Source organism: Dendrobates tinctorius, unplaced genomic scaffold (genome assembly GCF_039654945.1).
Source record: "Dendrobates tinctorius isolate UK_male_01 unplaced genomic scaffold, ASM3965494v1 ptg000162l, whole genome shotgun sequence".
Classification (NCBI taxonomy): domain Eukaryota; kingdom Metazoa; phylum Chordata; class Amphibia; order Anura; family Dendrobatidae; genus Dendrobates; species Dendrobates tinctorius.
In genome coordinates, this window is record NW_027361829.1 from 42,902,694 (window position 1) to 42,924,827 (window position 22,134).

The 22,134-nt window shown below is 45.5% G+C and overlaps 1 protein-coding gene across 1 annotated transcript in view; it reads right to left on the bottom strand.

Moving 5' to 3' along the window:
- Positions 1-19,438, bottom strand: part of EPDR1 (ependymin related 1) — a 165,352-nt gene extending 145,914 nt beyond the window's left edge. The window contains exon 1 of the mRNA XM_073549980.1: positions 19,136-19,438. Coding sequence (XP_073406081.1) covers positions 19,136-19,401 — 266 coding nt within the window. The 5' untranslated portion in view covers positions 19,402-19,438. The remainder of the gene's footprint in view (positions 1-19,135) is intronic.
- Positions 19,439-22,134: the final 2,696 nt, after the last annotated feature.

Sequence of the window (22,134 nt, forward strand, 5' to 3'; positions counted from 1 at the left end):
ACCCCGGGCAGTCCACACAGCCCCCGGTAGGCCGGCAGAGACCCCCGGAAGGCCCGAAATGACGGCGCATCATGATGCGCACACACCGCGCATCATGATGACGTCAGGCTGTCAATCAACTTTGAACTTCCGATTCCGATGCCGAATTCCGATATTGAAAAAATATCGGAAGTCGGTATCGGAATTCCGATACAGCAAGTATCGGCCGATACCCGATACTTGCGGTATCGGAATGCTCAACACTAGCTATGAATGGCATCAAATTTGTTTCAGAGAAGTGTCTCCTTAAAGTGAGTTCCTTGCACCAGGAATGTATTTCATGTTTTGTTATGGACAATCTGCCTGCGGGACTGGTGTTGGGGTTCCTCTGGTTGCAATTACATAATCCTGTGATAAACTGGGAATCTCAGGATATTGCTAAATGTGGTCTCAATTGTTCTAAGACAGGGTTCTCCAACTCCAGTCCTCAAGGCTTACCAGCAGATCATGTTTTCAGGATTTCCTTAGTATTGTTCAGGTGATAATTGCTTCACCTGTGCAATACAAAGGAAATCCTGAAAACATGATCTGTTGGTGGGCATTGAGGACTGGAGTTGAGGAACCCTGTTCTAAGAGAAGTCTTGTTACTGTATCTGTGTCATCCGTCAGTCTGGAGGGTACTCCGGAGTACCTGAAGGACTTTGAGGATGTGTTCTCCAAAAAGGAGGCTGAGGTTCTACCACCACACCGCCCATTCTATTGTGCTGTTGATCTTGTTCCCAGTGCCAAATTGCCCAAAGCCCGTCCGTACAATCTCTCTGCCCCTGAGCGGGATGCTATGAAGGAGTATATCTCTGATAGCCTCCGTAAAGGGCACATTCGGCCATCTGTCTCTCCCGTGGCGGGGGGTTCTTTTTCGCGAAGAAAAAAGATGGTGGTTTATGCCTATGCCTCGATTTTTGAGAACTAATTATTAAAATTACTATAAGAAACACTTATCCCCTCCCACTTATACCCGACTTGTACAATCAATTGTTGGGTGCCAGGTGGTTCTCTAAGTTGGACCTCAGGGGGGCATACAATCTCATCCATATGCGGGAGGGGGATGAGTGGAAAACTGCATTTCTCACTTCTGAGGGTCTGTTTGAGAATTTGGTTATGCCCTTTGGCCTGACTAACTCGCCAGCGGTTTTTCAGACTTTCATGAATCATATTTTTTCAGATTTTATTGGGCGTTTCATGGTAATTTATTTGGATGACATTCTCATATATTCTTCTGACAAACAAAGTCACATGGGCCACCTCCGTGCAGTTCTTCTGAGGCTTCGGGAGAACGCACTATTTGCTAAGCCAGAGAAGTGTTAATTTTTTGCTCAGATGTGATCCTTTCTAGGGGTCATTTTGTCTGCTGAGGGGTTTCGTATGGACCCTAGGAAGGTTCAGGCTATTTTGGATTGGGTGCAACCCAGAGATCTCAAGGGTATTCAGCGTTTTCTAGGTTTCGCCAATTAATATAGAAAATTCATTAAGGGGTTTTCTCAGGTGGTCAAACCCCTCACGGATTTAACTCGTAAGGGGTCTGATCTCAAAAACTGGTCAGCTCCAGCTCTGGCAGCATTTTCTTCTTTGAAGAACTGTCTCATGACAGCTCCTGTACTGGTTCAACCTGATTTGTCTAAACCATTTATCGTAGAGGTAGATGTCTCGGTGGTGGGAGTGGGGGCTGTGTTGTTTCAGGGGCCCACCACATTGACCAAAATAAGACCCTGTGCCTTCTTTTCAAGAAAATTTTCCTCTGCTGAGAGGAATTATGATATGGGTAATCAGGAGCTATTGACCATTAAATTGGCGTTTGAAGAATGGAGGCTTTTTTTTGGAGGGAGTTGTCCATCGTATCACTGTCATTACAGATCACAAGAACAAGTCTTACATCGAGTCCGCCAAACGTTTGACTCAGAGACAGGCAAGATGGTCACTTTTTTTTCCCAGATTTCCATTTTCTATTACTTTCAGACCGGGGTCCAAGAATGTGAAGGCTGATGCTTTATCGCACAGGCTGGATTCAGTTTCACCTCCTGAACCTCCTTCCTCCACTCTTTAGCACGAAGTGGTGGCGGCTGCGGTGTCCTCGGCATTGGAACGGGAGATTCAAGAGGACTAATCTCTTGCTTGTTTGTAAGTACCTGATAACAAGCTCTTTGAGCCTATTCAGTATCGGTTAGGCTGGGTTCACACGTGGCATTTTTTTCGCGTTTCCGCTGTGGTTTTTACCGCGCGATTTTGCCGCGGAATTGCTTCGCGGTAAAAAATGCAGCATGCTCATTAATTTTGCGGAATCGCGGCGATCCCGCACCCATAGGAATGCATTGTTCTGCTTACTTTCCGCATGTGGCTGTGCACACATGCGAAAAGTAAGCAGAACATTTGCGGATGTACCCACGGTCCGGAGGAGAGGAGACTGTCCTCCGGGCTTTGGGTACCATATCCATGTAAAAAATAGAATTTAAAATAAAAAATATTGTTATTCTTACCTTCTGACGTCCCGCGCAGCCTTCCCGCCTCTCTCCACGCTCCCGTCCCAGTAATCCTTTGCAAGCGATGACGTCCGTTCTCTCGGGATCGTGACGTCTCGCGGTCATTTGCGCGACGTCATCACGAATGACCACAAGACGTCGCGATCCCGCGAGAACGGATGTCATCGCGGTAATTGTCGCAAAGGATTACTGGGACCGGGAGCGTGGAGAGAGGCGGGAAGGCTGCGCGGGACGTCGGAAGGTGAGAATAACAATATTTTTTATTATTATTATTATTATTATTTACATTCTATCTTTTACTATTGATGCCGCATAGGCGGCCTCAATAGTAAAAAGTTGGTCACACTCGTCAAATACTATGTTTGACGAGTGTGACCAACCTGTCAATCAGTTCTCCAAGCGATGCTACAGATCACTTGGAAAACGCTAGCAATTCTGCAAGCTGTGGGTTTGTGTCTTCCTGTGAAACTTGTGCTAAAACCTCCCGTATCCGGTCATCCGGGTAATTGGTGCCACTGCCAATTACAGATAAAACCCATGGACAGATGAGTCCACGGTCTATCACCGATCTTTCCCCCTCTAATGGCAAAACCATGATCTGGGTAGTTATTGATTAGGTTCAGTAAACAGGCGAATTTTGTACCTTTGGTAGGCCTCCCTAAGGCTAAGACTCTGTAAAAACTATTCATTGAGCATGTGGTCCGATTGCATGGTGTTCCTGTCTGTGTGGTGTCTGATAGAGAGGTACAATTTGTGGCAAAATTCTGGAGGTCCTTTGGTGAAAGGCTGGGTATCAGTCTGACCTTTTCATCAGCCTACCATCCCGAGACCAACGGTCAGACTGAAAGGACTAATCAGTCTTTGGAGCAGATATTGCGATGTCTTGCTACATCCAGACAGGATGATTTGTGCTCTGCGGTACCCATGGCGGAATTTTCTTTAACTCCTTCACTACCAAGGGTGGTTTGCACGTTAACTACCGGGCCAATTTTTACAATTCTGACCACTGTACCTTTATGAGGTCATAACTCTGGAACGCTTCTATGGATCCCGGTGATTCTGACATTGTTTTCTCGTGACATATTGTACTTCATGTTAGTGGTAAAATTGCATTCAAATAACTTGCGTTTATTTGTGAAAAAAACGGAAATTTGGCGAAAATTTTGAAAATTTTGCAATTTTCCAACTTTGAATTTTTATGCCCTTAAATCACAGCGATACGGCACACAAAAAACTTAATACATAACATTTCCCACATGTTTACTTTACATCAGCACAGTTTTGGAACCAAAATTTTTTTTTGTTAGGAAGTTATAAGGGTTAAAAATTGACCAGCGATTTCTCATTTTTGCAACACCATTTTATTTTTAGGGACCACTTCACATTTGAAGCCACTTTGAGGGGTCTATATGATAGAAAATACCCAAAAGTGACACCATTCTAAAAACTGCATCCCTTAAGGTGCTTAAAACCACATTCAAGAAGTTTATTAACCCTCTAGGTGCGTCACAGGAATTTTTTGAATATTAAAAAAAAAATGAACATTTAACTTTTTTTCACAAAAAAAATACTTCAGGTTCAATTTTCTTTATTTTACCAAGGGTAACAGGAGAAATTGGACTGCAAGACTTATTGTGCAATTTGTCCTGAGTACGCTGATACCTGATATGTGGGGGGGAACCACTGTTTCGGCGCATGGCAGAGCTCAGAATGGAAGGAGCGCCGTTTGACTTTTTCAATGCAAAATTGGCTGGAATTCAGATCGGACGCCATGTCACGTTTGGCGAGCCCCTGATGTACCTAAACAGTGGAAACCCCCCCAAGTGACCCCATTTTGGAAACTAGACCCCCCAAGGAACTTATCTAGATATGTGGTGAGAACTTTGAACCCACAAGGGCTTCACAGAAGTTTATAACGTACAGCGGTACAATTAAAAAATCATATTTTTTCCACAAAAATGATCTTTTCACCCCCAATTTTTATTTTTCCAAGGGTAACAGGACCCTAAAAGTTATTGTGCAATTTGTCCTGAGTACGCTGATACCCCATATGTGGGTGTAAATGACTATTTGGGCGCATAGCAGAGCTCGGAAGGGAAGCAGCGCCATTTGACGTTTTTGGCTAGAATTGAGATCGGACACCATGTCGCGATTGGAAAACCCCTGATGTACCAAAACAGTGGAAACCCCCCACAAATGACACCATTTTGGAATCTAGACCCCCCAAGGAACTTATCTAGATGTGTGGTGAGAACTTTGAACCCCCAAGGGCTTCACAGAAGTTTATAACGTACAGCAGTACAATTAAAAAATCATATTTTTTCCACAAAAATGATCTTTTCACCCTCAATTCTTATTTTTCCAAAAGTAACAGGACCCTAAAAGATATTGTGCAATTTATCCTGAGTACGCTGATACCCCACATGTGGGGGTAAACCACTATTTGGGCGTATGGCAGAGCTCGGAAGGGAAGCAGCGCCATTTGACGTTTTTGGCTGGAATTGAGATCGGACACCATGTCGCGTTAGGAAAGCCCCTGATGTACCAAAACAGTAGAAACCCCCCACATATGACACCATTTTGGAAACTAGACCCCCCAAGGAACTTATCTAGATGTGTGGTGAGCACTTTGAACCCCCCAGTGCTTCACTGAAGTTTATAACGTCCGGGCGTGAAAATAAAAAAATCGTATTTTTTCCACAAACATGATCTTTTAGTCCCCATTTTTTTATTTTCCCAAGGGTAACAGGAGAAATTGGACCCCAAAAGTTGTTGTCCAATTTGTCCTGAGTACGCTGATACCTCATATGTGGGAGAAAACTACTGTATGGGCACACGTCGGGGCTCGGAAGGGAAGTAGTGACGTTTTGGAATGCAGACTTTGATGGAATGGTCTGCGGGTGTCATGTTGCGTTTGGAGAGCCCCTGATGTACCTAAATAGTGGAAACCCCCCACAAGTGACCCCATTTTGGAAACTAGACCCCCTAATGAACTTATCTAGATGTGTGGTGAGCACTTTGAACCCCCCAGTGCTTCACAGAAGTTTATAACGACCGGGCGTGAAAATAAAAATATCGTATTTTTTCAACAAACATCATCTTTTAGTCCCCATTTTTTTATTTTCCCAAGGGTAACAGGAGAAATTGGACCCCAAAAGTTGTTGTCCAATTTGTCCTGAGTACGCTGATACCTCATATGTGGGAGAAAACTACTGTATGGGCACACGTCGGGGCTCGGAAGGGAAGTAGTGACGTTTTGGAATGCAGACTTTGATGGAATGGTCTGCGGGTGTCATGTTGCGTTTGGAGAGCCCCTGATGTACCTAAACAGTGGAAACCCCCCACAAGTGACCCCATTTTGGAAACTAGACCCCCTAATGAACTTATCTAGATGTGTGGTGAGCACTTTGAACCCCCCAGTGCTTCACAGAAGTTTATAACGACCAGGCGTGAAAATAAAAATATCGTATTTTTTCAACAAACATCATCTTTTAGTCCCCATTTTTTTTATTTTCCCAAGGGTAACAGGAGAAATTGGACCCCAAAAGTTGTTGTCCAATTTGTCCTGAGTACGCTGATACCTCATATGTGGGAGAAAACTACTGTATGGGCACACGTCGGGGCTCGGAAGGGAAGTAGTGACGTTTTGGAATGCAGACTTTGATGGATTGGTATGCGGGTGTCATATGCGTTTGGAGAGCCCCTAATGTACCTAAACTATTGAAACTCCCCACAAGTGACCCCATTTTGGAAACTAGACCCCCCACCGAGCTTATCTAGATGTGTGGAGAGCACTTTGAACCCCCAAGTGCTTCACAGAAGTTTATAACGCCTGGGCGTGAAAATAAAAAAAAACATTTTTTTCCGCAAAATTATATTTTTGCCCCCAATTTTTTATTTTCCTAAGGGTAACAGGAGAAATTGGACCCCAAAAGTTGTTTTGTAATTTGTCCTGAGTAGGCTGATACCCTACATGTGGGGGTAAAACACTGTTTGGGCACATGGCAGAGCTTGGAAGGGAAGGAGCACCATTTGACTTTTTCAACGCAGAATTGGCTGGAATTGAGATCAGACGCCATGTTGCCTTTGGAGAGCACCTGATGTGCCCAAACAGTGGAAACCCCCAATTATAACTCCAACCCGAACCTCAACACACCCCTAACCCTAATCTGAGCCCTAGCCCTAACCCTAGCCCTAAAAATGGAAATAAATACATTTTCTTTTAGTTTTATTATTTTTCCCTAACTAAGGGGGTGATAACGGGGGGTTTGATTTACGATTTATGGCGGTTTTTATGTTTGGCGGCTGTCGCACGCTAAAAGACGCTTTTTATTGTAAAAATAGTTTTTGCATCACCACATATTGTGAGCTATAATTTTTCCGTATTTTGACCCACCGAGTCATGTGAGGTCTTATTTTTTGCGGGACGAGTTGACGTTTTTATTGGTACCATTTTCGGGCACGTGACATTTTTTGATCGCTTTTTATTCCGATTTTTGGGACGCAAAATGAACAAAAACCAGCGTTTCATGAATTTCTTTTGGGGGGGTGCGTTTACACCGTTCCGCGTGCGGTAAAATTGATAAAGCGGTTTTATTCTTCGGGTCAGTACGGTTACAGCGATACCTCATTTAGGTCGTTTTTTTATGTTTTGTCGGTTTTTTGCATTGAAAACTATTTTATATAAAAAATAATTATTTTTGTATCGCTTTATTCTGCGAGCTATAACTTTTTTATTTTTTTGCGGATGATGCTGTATGGTGGATCGTTTTTTGCGGGACAAGATGACGTTTTCAGTGGTACCATGCATATTTATATGCGTCTTTTTGATCGCACGTTATTGCACTTTTTGTTCGGTGGTATGATAATAAATCATTATTTTTTGCTTCGTTTTTTATTTTTATTTTTTAAGGGGTTCGCTAAAGGGGTTAACTAATGGGACAGTTTTATAGGGCAGGTCATTACGGACGCGGCGATACCAAATATGTGTACTTTTATTGTTTTTGGTTTTTTTTATTTTGAAAAAATGGATTTATTGGGGAATATTTTTTTTTTTTTTACTGATTTATTTAGCGATTTTTTTTTTATTATTTTTAACACTTTTTTTTTTTTTTTTTTACTTTATTACCTTGTCCCAGGTGGGACATCACTGTCCTGTGACAGATCGCTGATCTGTCACATCACAGATCACTGTGACAGATCAGCGATCTGTCACAGGCACTGCTGCAGACTTCCTCATGCCTGCGCTTTGCAGGCACTGAGGAAGCCAGCTTCCTCAGGCCCCCGAAGGCCCCCGTCGCCATCTTGGATCTGGGGGCCTGTAGGGAAAGAGCCCCCCACAGCAGCGCTGCACATTGCGCTGCCGTGGGGGGCTCAGGGAAGCACGGAGGGAGCCCCCTCCCTGCCGATGCTTCCCTTTAACCCCCGGTACACCGCGATCGCGTTTGATCGCGGTGTGCAAGGGGTTAACGTGTCGGGGGCGGTCCGTGACCTCCCCTGACACATTGTGCCGGGTGTCAGCTATGATAATTAGCTGACACTCGGCCGCGATCAGCGGCGCTCACCACGTGGGCGCCGCTGATCGCGATGACGTAATATTCCGTCCATGGTAATTAGGTCCATGGTCACATGGACGGAATATTACGTCAATTGTAGGTAAGGGGTTAAATAATTGTGTCAATCAGTTTACTGGTACTTCCCTGTTTTTCTGCAACTATGGGTTTCACCTTCACTTTGGTGAGTTTTCCCGAATTGATTCGGGGTGTGCAGGGGCTGATTCGGCCTGTGGTTGGGGGAGATCTGGAGGGAGGTTCAGAGAAACATTGGGGAGGCTCAGAGCAAGTATAAATTTTTTGCGGACAAACGACGTTCTGTGGTGCCTGCTTACCAGGTGGAGGATAAGGTATGGTTATCCACTAAGAATATTAGATTAGGGATTCCGTCTGCTAAGTTGGGTCCCAAGTTTATTGTCCCTTATGAAATTTTAGAGGTGGATAATCCTGTGGCCTTTCGCCTGCGCTTGCCTATGTCGTTACGGATCCCCAATGTATTCCATAAGGCACTTCTGAAACCGTCGGTGCCTTCCTCAGTTGAGTTTCCCTTGCACCCGCCGCCTGTTGTGGTGGATGGCCAGACTGAGTATGAGGTGGAACGGGTGGTGGATTCTCGTGTTCTCCGCCGTTCACTGCAGTACTTGGTCCATTGGAAAGGTTACAGTCCTGAGGACTGGTCGTGGGTGCAGCACGTTCGGTCCATGTGGATCGGTTGGTCCAGGCCTTTCACGCTCACTATCCAGGGCAGCCTGGGGGTCCGGTGGCCCCCCATTGAGAGGGGGGTACTGTCATGATTGAGTCCAGAGTTTGTTTTCAGCTGTCTTCTCTTTGGACTGATCTTGCGGTGGTTAATCCCCTCTGCCTTGTTTTGGAGCTGGCTGGGCTATTTCAGCCCTCTACAGCCTGCGGGCCAGTGTCAGCTATAGTTCATGCTTCCAGGCTAGAGCCGCTGACCCATATACCCTAGTGATCCTTCTGCCTCTGACTTCCCGTATTTGTGTATGAGTCGGCTTTACTTCTGGAGTCCGCCTCTTGTTTCCCGTCTCTGATACCACACTCTCCGACTGGCTTTGAATCTGGCTTGTACCCCAACTATGTCTTACTTCTCACATTTTGGATACCTTCTTCTTGGTAGGTTCTGACTTTTGGCTTCTCTCTGACTACGTGCATTGCTGTGACCTCTGGTACTTCATCTTTCTGTTTGTTGCTGACTGTTTGTTGTCTGACCACTCTTTCTTTACCTGTGACACCTGTGCTGCTGCTCTGTTACTACGCTGTGTATGTGCAACCTCTCTTACCTCACCAGCAACCACTGGTGGAGGTTGTGCTGTACTGCACTGCAGCAGTACATTACACAGATAACATGGCTCCCCAAACCAACACTGATTGTGGAAAATTCACACTAGACTTTAAACAGCTTGGACTGTGTGACTCTCCACTCTTCCTCCAGACTCTGGGACCTTGATTTCCAAATGAAATGCAAAATTTACTTTCCTTGTAGAGTGTGTCAGGGACTGCATTCTGGACATCTGTCAGGTCAGCAGTCTTCTCCATGATTGTGGAGGCTACTGAAACAGACTAAGGGACCTTTTTAAATGTTTAGGAAGCCTTTGCAGGTGTTTTTTGTTAATTATTCTAATATACTGAAATAATGACTTTTGGGTTTTTATTGGCTGTAAGCCATAATCATCAACATTAAGGCAATGTGCACACGGTGTGTATTCTGCTTTGGAATTTTCTGTGCAGATTTCACTAAATCTGCAGGTCAAATGACCTGCATATTTCCTGCGTATTTAGTGCTTTTTTTGTGCGGTTTCACTGCATGTTTTGTGCAGTTTTCCCCTGCGGTTTTCCACCTGCGGATTTCTAGAATGGAGCAGGTGGAAAACTGCACCAAAAGTGCACAAAAGAAGTGACATGCTGCTTTTTTCATTTTGCACCAAATCCGCGCAGAAAAAAAGCAGCATGTGTACAGCGGATTTTGTTTCACATAGGCTACAATGGTGCTGTACATCACATGCAGTTCTGCTGCGTATACGCAGGGCCAAATCTGCTGCGTATACGCAGCAGAAATGCACCGTGTGCACATGGCCTAACAGAAATAAACAGTTGAAATAGATCATTCTCTTTGTAATGACTCTATATAATATATGAGTTTCACTTTTTGTATGGAAGAACTGAAATAACTTTTTGATGATATTCTAATTTTGTGAGAAGCACCTGTATATTTTTCCAAGCAATATCAGGTCATTTTACTTCATATTTGGATTGCCTAACTACCTCCCCTCCACACACATATATGGGGATGAGGACAGTCATTCTTCCAAAAGTCCCAGTCTGTCCTCTGCAGTCCCATACCTGTATTTCCTGTAAAGTTTTGTTCTATAATAAAGCCCCTGCCAGACTGTTTGGGACTTTTGGAAGAATAAATGTCCATAGAAGAAAAGGTGAGCTCTATCTTGAGTCCTGTGTCATGCCAACAGCCTCCTGAGACCATTCATGTGTGGGGTTGATTTTCATCTACAGCGCTGGCTCACTCACAATTTTGCCTAAGAACACAGGCATAAATAAAGAATGGTATCTAAACATCCACCCCGAGCAACTTCAACCATTCATATAGGCAGCAATTTGGTGATTAACAATGTTATCTCCATCATAACAGAGCTCTGCGCAACAAAGCAAAAGTGATAACTACGTGACTTGGTGAACAAAATATTTAAATTTGGGATTTATGAAACTGCCCAAATCTCAATCCCATTGAGAACCTGTGGTTAATCATCAAAAAGATTGATGACAAACAAAAATACAGAAACTGTAATAATCTCCGAGCACTGATTATACAATAATGGGTTGCCATCATTCAGGATTTGGACAGAAGATGATATTCAGCTGCCAGAGCGAAGGGCAGGAATATTGAAATACGTGATAACTCTGTAAATATTGAGTCTTTGCATAAACTTGAAGTATTGGTCAATAAAAGTGTAAAAACTTATGAAATACTGATAATTGAACTTCAGTAACCATAGAAACCTCTGAGTAAAAGATCTAAAAACACTGAAGCAGCAATCTGTGTGAAAATCTAAATCTGTGGCAGTGTCAAACTCTTGGCTATTACTGTACTTAAGGGTGCAGTCAGACATTCGTATAAATTGGCCAGAGATCGGACCGCAATGAATGGTCTGGATGGCGGCTCTCCCGACTCGAGTGTGACAGCTTCATGTATTTCTATGCAGATGTCATGCCCTGGGTCGAGAGAGCCGCTGGCCAGTCCAGGGCTTCGCATTCCAACCTCTGCATGATTTATACAGCCGTCTGACTAAGCCATAAAGATGTAGTCCAGTCTCAGAAAAAAGCCTGCAGTCAGTCTTCGTGATGTCAGATTTCTGAATCATACTGTCACGATTCTCCTGTACTCACTGTGCAAGTGGACAGTCACATGACATGACGCCTCGTCACAGCCGGAGAACTAAATAAGCCTAAAGCAAGAAAAGGGGAAATCTAAACTGCCCCAGAGCAGACCCCAAAGCAATAGACAGCCCCCAAACATGTATTGACGGTGAGACAAGATGAAAACACAAACACAGATAGAAAAATAGGCTGAGCAAACGATGGGGCCCACACTAACTAGAAAGGACAGGAAAGTAAAGATGCTGTCTGCAATCACACACAAAACCCTACCAAAAAATGTCCAACACTTTCTGATAACAAAAACCCTAAAGTCGCTAGACTTCAATTCCCTATATCAGCACTCTGGTATATTCTGAAGACAGAGCAAAAAGAGACCAATCTGATCAGGGACAAAATGCAAACTGGCATAAACAGAGACATAAGAATGGAAATTCAGCACAGCCCCAGCAGGGGCTGGCTGACCACAAAAACTGAGAAAACCAGACCAAATTTCATGTGAAAAATAGCTGAGCACACTTAGCTTGAGAAGGCAGGAACAGAACTGGAAACCAGAACCTCAGGGCAGGAGAAAATCACCAGCACAAAATTAGGGAGTCGGCTGTCTTAAATCCAGTCAGAGACTCCTGATTCCACTGACAGTCCTCCTCCTCAGGTGGCAGGTCTCTGCCATTTAGATCAGCTTCATTACCTGCTGTCACCACTAGTGGGAGCCCGGATGGAGAACTCACGACTCCTCTGTCAACACAGCCATCTCCACCACCCTCACTAGAAGCCAGAGGTAAACTAGAAAATGAGTTCACAACAAGTTGGCTTTTAACCGCAAGTATGCAAATTTCATAAATGTAGTCACATGACTGCCCTCCTGCACAAGGCATACAGTGTAGTTGTGACAGTGAAAGTGTGAGCAGGTAGTGGGATGCAGTAACGGACAAGAGGTAGACCAAGGGTTAAGAAAGGGTTTAATTAACAGGATGTTACTCCTCACAGTGTGATATTTAAATTAGGGGGAGAGTTCTTCCATAATACAAAGAATTCTTCCTAGGGGGTTTTAGCTAAAAGGGGAAGATAATATAAATTATACACTTATCCCTTTGGACTTCAGTCACAGATGTGCCCCTCTCTTTAACTGGGGCCACTGGGATTGAGCCACAACGAGGATCTGTTACAGTCCTCTGGAAAATGGGAGAAGCTTTTCTGGCATTGACAATGTCCTCTTGTGGTCCTGACGGTGTCGATGTCCTCTATAATACTGGCGATGACTGTCTTCTTTCAATTCTGACAATGGCGATGATTGCCCGGGGTTCTAGCACGGGCACTGGCCCCAGCGGATGAAGGGAAGAAGGGAGGATAGACTCTTCCCTCAGCGGTGAGAATCCTTGGCCTGTACGTCTTCCCTCAGCGGTGAGAATCCTTGGCCTGTTCGGTCTGTTGTGTTGTACCGTTGAGCATCGGTATCCCTTACACAGACCTTGCATTCCCCGGTCAGTACCGTTGGCCGGGGTAGTTGTGTCAGCGTCGTCAGCCAAGTTCGCAGTCTCGTTAAGGTCCTTGATGTAAGCGGGGACAGCGGTGTTAGCGAGGACAGTGGTACATGCGGTGTGTCTGCAGGACCCCGGTCGGTTCCTGTCAGCGCGTCCTCTCGTCCATTGCTTATCTTAGCTCCATCCCCTCACCTCACAGCTGAATTTACCTCACAGGATTAACGCGCGCTCAGCGTTTCCGCCTCAACAGATTGAATTTCTGCGCGCGCATTTTCTGCCTGCTTAGCCACGCCCCCTTTTCTCAAGCACAGGAAACATCCAGTTATTCTAAGCACTCCCCCTGTAACTTAGGTGACAGACCCGACGGTTTTGGACCCGTTACGGAGGAGACAAGCATGGCTTGATTCATCTCCTTACAAAAGCATCACACACTGTCCCAATTCATCAGTTGGACATGTAAACCTGCTGCCATATAGTCCTCAATATTCATTAGTTCTGAAAAAACCCAGACTCATGACTGATTGGCTGTATTCTGCCTTTGCACTTCATTGGTGGGTTTTAATTTTATCAAAACTGCAGCAAGCAGTCCAGGTAGTGATACATTGCTGGAATCAGGGTTTTTGCAACTATACATTCTAATCGCAGATGGGGTAACAAAAACGTGATGGCAGATTCCCTTTAGTGCATGAAAGAATACACTATTCCCTATGACCCCATATAGTGGCACATTGAGGACCTTTATGCGACATGGACCTTTAGCTATACATACACTATTTAATTTATTTGGCTGCAGCAGACTAAACAAAGACCAGAGGATAGCTCTCAACACTAGATGATTTTATAGGTATGTAAAGCTTTTTTTTATTAGTATGTTGCAGTGCCATTATTGGCCCATTTTTTTTATCCCAGAAACCCCAGTAGTTCACTGTCAGTTAAATATTTCATGCCAGGTCTACAGACACAAACAGAAGAGGGCCCCTGTTCCAGAACAATATAAGGGCCCTCTGAAACTTAAAGGGAACATGACAGCAGGATTGTGCACATTAACCTACAGACAGTGTCAGGTCGGTGCCGTTATCTATAATAATAAATGCCCTAACCAGCTTCCGGTTGTAACAACTTCTGTCCAGTTGTAACCGGTGACGTCACCACACACACACGCACGTTAACCCTCAACACACCACACCGCCTCAACACACACTCCTCTCACCTTTCACCTCCACTCATGTCCACTCACTCTTTCACTCCACATACGTTCCTTTCTCTCACTCCGTTTCTCATACTCACACCGTCATCGTCGCTGCCCCGACATCTTCCTCCGCCGCCGCGATCCAGACGTTCTCCAGGCCGCCGACATGTTCTTGCGGGACGCCATCTTGGATTTCGTGAAATCCCGCGATATTTAAGATGGCGTCGCCGCAACAACATGTCGCTGGCGTGGACGTCATCGGGATCCAAAAAGATGGCGTCGGCGAAATCTCGCGAGATTACGCCGACGCCATTTTGGATCCCGATGTCGCCCATGCCAGCGACATGTTGTTGCGGCGACGCCATCTTGAATATCGCGGGACTTCACGAAATCCAAGATGGCGTCCCGCAAGAACATGTCGCTGGCGTGGGCGACATCGGGCTCCAAAATGGCGTCGGCGTAATCTCGCGAGATTTCGCCGACGCCATCTTTTTGGATCCCGAGTCGTCCACGCCAGCGACATGTTCTTGCGGCGACGCCATCTTAAATATCGCGGGATTTCACGAAATCCAAGATGGCGTCCCGCAAGAACATGTCGGCAGCCTGGAGAACGTCTGGATCCTGGATCGCGGCGGCGGAGGAAGATGTCGGGGCAGCGACGATGACGGTGTGAGTATGAGAAACGGAGTGAGAGAAAGGAACGTATGTGGAGTGAAAGAGTGAGTGGAGGTGAAAGGTGAGAGGAGTGTGTGTTGAGGCGGTGTGGTGTGTTGAGGGTTAACATGGCAAGAAGTGTTAACGATGTCGGCGAAATCTCGAGAGATTTTGCCGACGCCATCTTGCATTCGTGAAATTGCGTCATTTACCTCACGCCGACTTGCTGTGCGGACGCTTGGCATTGCCTGTACCACCATGACTACTGCTGCCTTGGTCCTATGCCTGTTTACTGCCGGTGTCTAATTACTGGACCAATTTGCCTGTACTGCCATAACTATTGCTACCTTGCTACTCTGCCGGTGTCTAATTACAGGGCTAATTTGCCTATACCGCCATAACTATTGCTACCTTGCTACTCTGCCGGTGTCTAATTACAGGGCTAATTTGCCTCTACCGCCATAACTACTGCTGCCTTGCTCCTCTGCCGGTGTCTAATTACAGGGCTAATTTGCCTCTACCGCCATAACTACTGCTGCCTTGCTCCTCTGCCGGTGTCTAATTTACAGGGCCAATTTGCCTCTACCGCCATAACTACTGCTGCCTTGCTCCTCTGCCGGTGTCTAATTACAGGATCAATTTGCCTCTACCGCCATAACTACTGCTGCATTGCTCCTCTGCTGGTGTCTAATTACAGGGCCAATTTGCCAATACCGCCATAACTACTGCTGCCTTGCTCCTCTGCCGGTGTCTAATTACAGGGCCAATTTGCCTCTACCGCCATAAGTACTGCTGCCTTGCTCCTCTGACTGTTCACTGCCTGTGTCTAATTACAGGGCCAATTTGCCTCTACCGCCATAACTACTGCTGCCTTGCTCCTCTGCCGGTGTCTAATTACAGGGCCAATTTGCCTCTACTGCCATAACTACTGCTGCCTTGCTCCTCTGCCGGTGTCTAATTACAGGGCCAATTTGCCTCTACCGCCATAACTACTGCTGCCTTGCTCCTCTGCCGGTGTCTAACTACAGGGCCAATTTGCCACTACCACTTCATAACTACTGCTGGGCAATTACAGGGTCAATTAGTATCTGTTTACTCTACAATACTCCAGGACGCCTTCTTCACTGCCAGATAACTGCCAAATAGACTCCTTTACCTGTGCCAACATGAGTCATAACAAAAAGTATGCCAATGCCAGTGAAAGGAAAGCAGCTTTAGCACTACGACAAAAACAACGCCGTGCTAATGAGACTCCTGAGGAAAAACACCATCGCCTTGAGAAGATTAAGGCTTATAAACGCCGTCGCCTCACACACGAATCCCCTAACTCTAAATCCATAAGATTGGCTGAAGAAGCCTCTGCACGCCGTCACCGCCGACAACAGACGGCCTCTTCCTCATCATTATTATTAGACTCACAACAGGATGCTTCCACATCAGCATGTGGAACAATTTACTGCTACACTTCATCCCATATGCCGTTCACTGACGTAACTAATCAGCAATCTGTTTCTGCCCTATCAATACCACCATTCAATACCGATGCACAGTATGCCAATGCCAGTGAAAGGAAAGCAGCTTTAGCACTACGACAAAAACAACGCCGTGCTAATGAGACTCCTGAGGAAAAACAGCATCGACTTGACAAGATTAAGGCTTATAAACGCCGTCGTCTCACACACGAATCCCATAACTCTAAATCTATTACATTGGCTGAAGAAGCCTCTACACGCCATCACCGCCAACAACAGACGGCTTCTTCCTCATCATCTATAATAATAAATGCCCTAAGCAGCTTCCGGTTGTAACAACTTCCGTCCAGTTGTAACCGGTGACGTCACCACACACACGCACATGTTAACCCTCAACACACCACACCGCCTCAACACACACTCCTCTCACCTTTCACCTCCACTCACGTCCACTCACTCTTTCACTCCACATACGTTCCTTTCTCTCACTCCGTTTCTCATACTCACACCGTCATCGTCGCTGCCCCGACATCTTCCTCCGCCGTCGCGATCCTGGATCCAGACGTTCTCCAGGCCGCCGACATGTTCTTGCGGCGACGCCATCTTGGATTTCGTGAAATCCCGCGAGATTCAAGATGGCATCGCCGCAAGAACATGTCGCTGGCGTGGACGACTCGGGATCCAAAAAGATGGCGTCGGCGAAATCTCGCGAGATTACGCCGACGCCATTTTGGATCCCGATGTCGTCCACGCCGGCGACATGTTCTTGCGGCGACGCCATTTTGGATCGGTGAAATCCCGCAATAGTCAAGATGGCGTCGCCGCAAGAACATGTCGCCGGCGAGGACGACGTCGGGATCCAAAATGGCGTCGGCGAAAACTCGCGAGATTTCGCCGACGCCATTTTGGATCCCGACGTCGTCCACGCCGGCGACATGTTCTTCCGGCGACGCTATCTTGACTATCGCGGGATTTCACGATACTCAAGATGGCGTCGCCGCATGAACATGTCACCGGCGTGGACAACGTCTGGATCCAGGATGGCGCCGGCGGAAGAAGATGTCGGGGATCGTGGAGCAGCGGCGATGACGGCGTGAGTATGAGAGACGGAGTGAGAGAAGGGGTCGTATGTGGAGTGAAAGAGTGAGTGGAGATGGTGAAAGGTGAGAGGAGTGTGTGTTGAGGAGTGTGTGTGTTGAGGGTTAACATGGCAAGAGGTGTGATGCTATCGCATCCTCCCGATGCGATAGCATCGGGCCATAATCTAGTACTCATTATAATAATACATTGGTTGTTGAAATCCGTCTTGTGGTTGTTGTTTAATCTATATTTTCAGTTTTGAGGTAATGATATGCTCATGCTCGGGGCGGGGCTGGAGTATGTGGTGCTCTGATTAGATATTCATACTGATCCCTCACTGATCTGCCCCCTAGTTTACATAATAAATTTTATATATGCATACTGGAAAAAAAAACCTCTACAGGCAGGCGCCAGCCGTGGCACCTGCACTGCAGCATAATCACATGTGTAATGTGCATATAATTATTATGGTTGAGGTTATCCTGATACACAAAAAAAATCCAATTGAAAATGGCGCCCGCCACGCCTGTGCAGTAGCAGCTATTGGTGAATATAGAGGTGATCAGATAGCTGATATCTTGGAGGAGATTTTTTTCTTCTCTAGCAAGATGGCGCCGCAGGCGTCTGCACAATAGCAGCTATCTGATCACCTCTATATACAACAATACCTGCAACTTTGCAGCCGGTGGATATTTGTTTTATGCTATCAGGATAACCTCAAGCACATTTATTATTAACACAGTAAACGTGATTATGCTGCAGCACAGATGCCATAGCCGACACATGCTAGTCATGGGTCGTTTGTGAACGATCCAGTACAAAGAGCCAGCTCCTTGCTGTGAACGATGGGAGCTGGCACCCCAGTGAGAGCCACTGGATTCTCTGAATAGCTCTCACTGGGCATAAAATTATGCTGCTCAGGGGATGTAGCTCCGCCCACCCAAACAAAACTCCACCCACTCATTAATTTAATTGGTTATTAGCAAGTGAGTGGAGTTTCTGCCATAGGTGGGTGGGGTTTTGGGCGCTTAAACACAAATTTAATAGGGATCCATTTAGGATTCAAAAAGAGACAACTCTTTTTGGTGAGTCAAGCCACGAGAGCGGGATCACTAAAAAGAGCTGTACCACCCATCACTAGCACCTGCCTACAGAAGGTTTTTTTGTCTTCAGTATGTACAGATATTCATTATGTGAACTAGGGGGCAGGTCACTGATGGATCAGTGACCTGTTAGCAGTCTACATTATGAATACCTAATCAGAGCACCACATGAAGACCCTCCACAGGGCTGCCCCGGGCACGAGCATATCATTAATTGAAAACTGAAAATATAGATTAAACAACCACAAGACGGATTTCATCAACCAAGTATTATTGTAATCAGTATAACAGCGCCGACCTGCCAATGTCTGTAGGTGACTGTGCACAATCTTGCTGACAGGTTCCCTTTAATGGCTCATCACATTGCTGAATTACATTTGCTTTGAAGGTCTTTGTGGCCCCCTAACTTCATTGGCCCCTGTGCAGCCAGTTGCACCAATGATATTTCCCCTTCTGATATATATTGTCAACATGTATAATAAACACAAAGCAAATTATAAGTACATTACTATTTTATATGCAAATAGAAACATTTTGGGTAAGTTATAATACTTGCAGTAATGGGTATAATGCACATTAAACTGCTAAGTCATGTGACAGTTCTTGGGGGTCTGATAAGACAGCCATGACATTAGCTGCAGTACCACTGCTGATGCTGGTTGTTATACTCTGATGAGACCTACCTTTTGCAGGGCACCAAGCTCTTTCTCTCCTCCAAGATTCGGATCCGTTGCATTTTGGCATCATAACTGACAATAGCCCTGGTGTTTCTACCAGTGTTGTGATCATACAACACTGTCCGGCCCTCCCACTGTAAGGGTGCCTGGCATGGTGTAGTGGGTACTGATACAGATATGCCTTTAGTATTTACGTGGATAATCACTGTGAGCAGCAGAAGGGCCTGCATCATGAAGCTGCATAAGCCTTGCACTTGTCCTTTCTCCATCATTCCCTCTTCCAGTCAGCAGATCTACCCTCCCCTCCCTTCTTGGGTTTTACTATCTGCAGGAGGAGGGACAGAGTGAATACAGTGATGTATTATGCCTTGATCACAGGCTAGAAGAGAACACAACAATTGCATCCATTCATAAGCAGATAAAAGTAAGCGGACATGGAAACAGGCTCTTAAGACACAGATTATGTTTATGTCATATTGTGATGTATTTAAATTAAGTTATTCTTTATATGCACATTGTAGATTATATATTTACCCTCAATAAAACTTTTTGTCAGTGGTGCGATCTCTCCTAGGGCCGTTGTGTGATGTGTTACCTATATACAGTGGGGAAAAAAGTATTTAGTCAGCCGCCAATTGTGCAAGTTCTCCTTCTTAAAAAGATGAGAGAGGCCTGTAATTGACATCATAGGTAGACCACAACTATGAGAGTCAAAATGAGAAAACAAATCCAGAAAATCACCTTGTCTGATTTGGCAAGATTTATTTTGCAAATTATGGTGGAAAATAAATATTTGGTCACCTAAAACATGGAAGATTTCTGGCTCTCACAGACCTGTAACTTCTTCTTTAAAAGGCTCCTCTGTCCTCCACTCATTACCGGTAGTAATGGCACCTGTTTGAACTTGTTATTATCAGTATAAATGACACCGGTCCACAACCTCAAACAGTCACACTCCAAACTACACTATGGTGAAGACCAAAGAGCTGTCGAGGGACACCAGAAACAAAATTGTAGCCCTGCACCAGGCTGGGAAGACTGAACCTGCAATAGGCAAGCAGCTCGGTGTGATGAAATCAACTGTGGAGCAATAATAAGAAAATGGAAGACATATAAGACCACTAATAATCTCCTTCGATATGGGGCTCCACACATGATCTCACCCAGTTGGGTAAAAATGATCAGAAGAACGGTGAGCAAAAATCCCAGAACCACAAAGGATGACCTGCATAGAGCTGGGACCACCGTAACAAAGTCTACCATCAGTAACACACTACACCACCAGATCCTGCAGTCAGGGCCGGTTTCAGGCAAAGTTGGGCCCTAGGCAAAGTTTAAAATGGGGCCCCTAAAGGCTAACATACTGTATTGCACATCACACCGAAGCATTTCGGTTGTATTTACATGTGCTGAGTTCAGGCCGCTAAATGAGTGTGATCGACAATATTGAAATCGTTCAACACTTGTTTCCCGGCCTCTTTCCACCGTATGACAAAGAATGATGGGAACAGAATGATCACTAATGGATCATTAACAGATCACCATACAGTATCATGTTATCAGCAGCACATCTACAGTTTACACCCCATAGTCCTCCATATAATATAATGTCCCCCATAGTGCTCCATATAGTATAATACACTCCCCATAGTCCTCCATATAGTATAATACACTCCTCATAATTCTCCATATAGTATAATGCACTGCCATAGTCATCCATATAGTAAAATTCACTTCCTATAGTATAATGCATCCAATAGTTCTTCATATAATGTATTCCCCATAGTCCTCGATACAGTATAATGTAGCCCACATATATTATAATGCAGCCACCCCACAGAGAATAATGCAGCCCCGCCATACAATATAATGTAACCCCCCATAGAATATAATGCAGCCACCCCTTAGAGAATAATGCAGCTACCCCTGAGTATAATGCAGCCACTCCACAGAATATAACGTAACCCCCCCATAGAATATAATACACCCCCATATAGTATAATTTAGCCCCTCCATAGAATATATGGCAACCCCCTTATAGGATATAATGCAGCCCCTTACATAGTAGCCCCTCCATAGAATACAATGTAGCCCTCCCCATATAGTATAATGCAGCCCCCATAGAATATAATGTAGCCACTCATAGTATAATGAAGCCCCCATACAATATAATCTAGCCCCTCATAGAATATAATGCAGACCCCCATAGAATGCAATGTAGCCTGCTCATATAGTATATTGTAGCCCCCTCATAAAGTATGATGTAATCATCCTCCATAGAATATAATAAACTAGATGTGTATTTCCTGAAGGAAGTACAGATAGTGGTTTGAAATGGTGCCCGGGCTGCCCCTTTAAGAGAGACTTGCCTGCTGCACCTGCAAGACTTTCAACTCAGGATCCGTTTTAACTGTGGGTGCCTCTCAGGGGCCACTTTGGCCTCAGGGTCCGATTTTGTGGGTGGGGCCCTCAGGGCCCGATTTTGTGGGTGGGGCACCTCAGGGTCCGATTTGGTGGGCGGGGCCCCTCAGGGTCGGATTTGGTGGGCGGGACCCCTCAGAATCCGATTTGGTGGGCGGGGGCACTCTGGGTCCGATTTGGTGGGTGGGGCCACTCTGGGTCCGATTTCGAGGCCTGGGTGGCTCAGCCTCCGATTTGTAGGCCAGGGTCGATCAGATTTGCATTTGTGCTTGGGTTTCCCTTTAAGAGCTGATATTATTTGGCAAAAACGCTGTCCTGCTGGGGTCATGCAAAGTTCGTAGGCGTTGGCATAGTAACTGGGTGTGCCTGTGCATATCAATGAGCTTAACTGCCACCTCACCACTGCCCCATGTTTTCCCTATGGCAAAATTGTCCCATTGAAATGCATTGACACAGTGCATTCCAATGACAGGAAAATGTTTTTTCAAATGCAAATTGCGCAAAAACTACAAATCTGATCGACACAAAAAATACTTAGCACACCACTCGTGGACGCTGGCTTCGAAACGACGCCTCAATGGAGT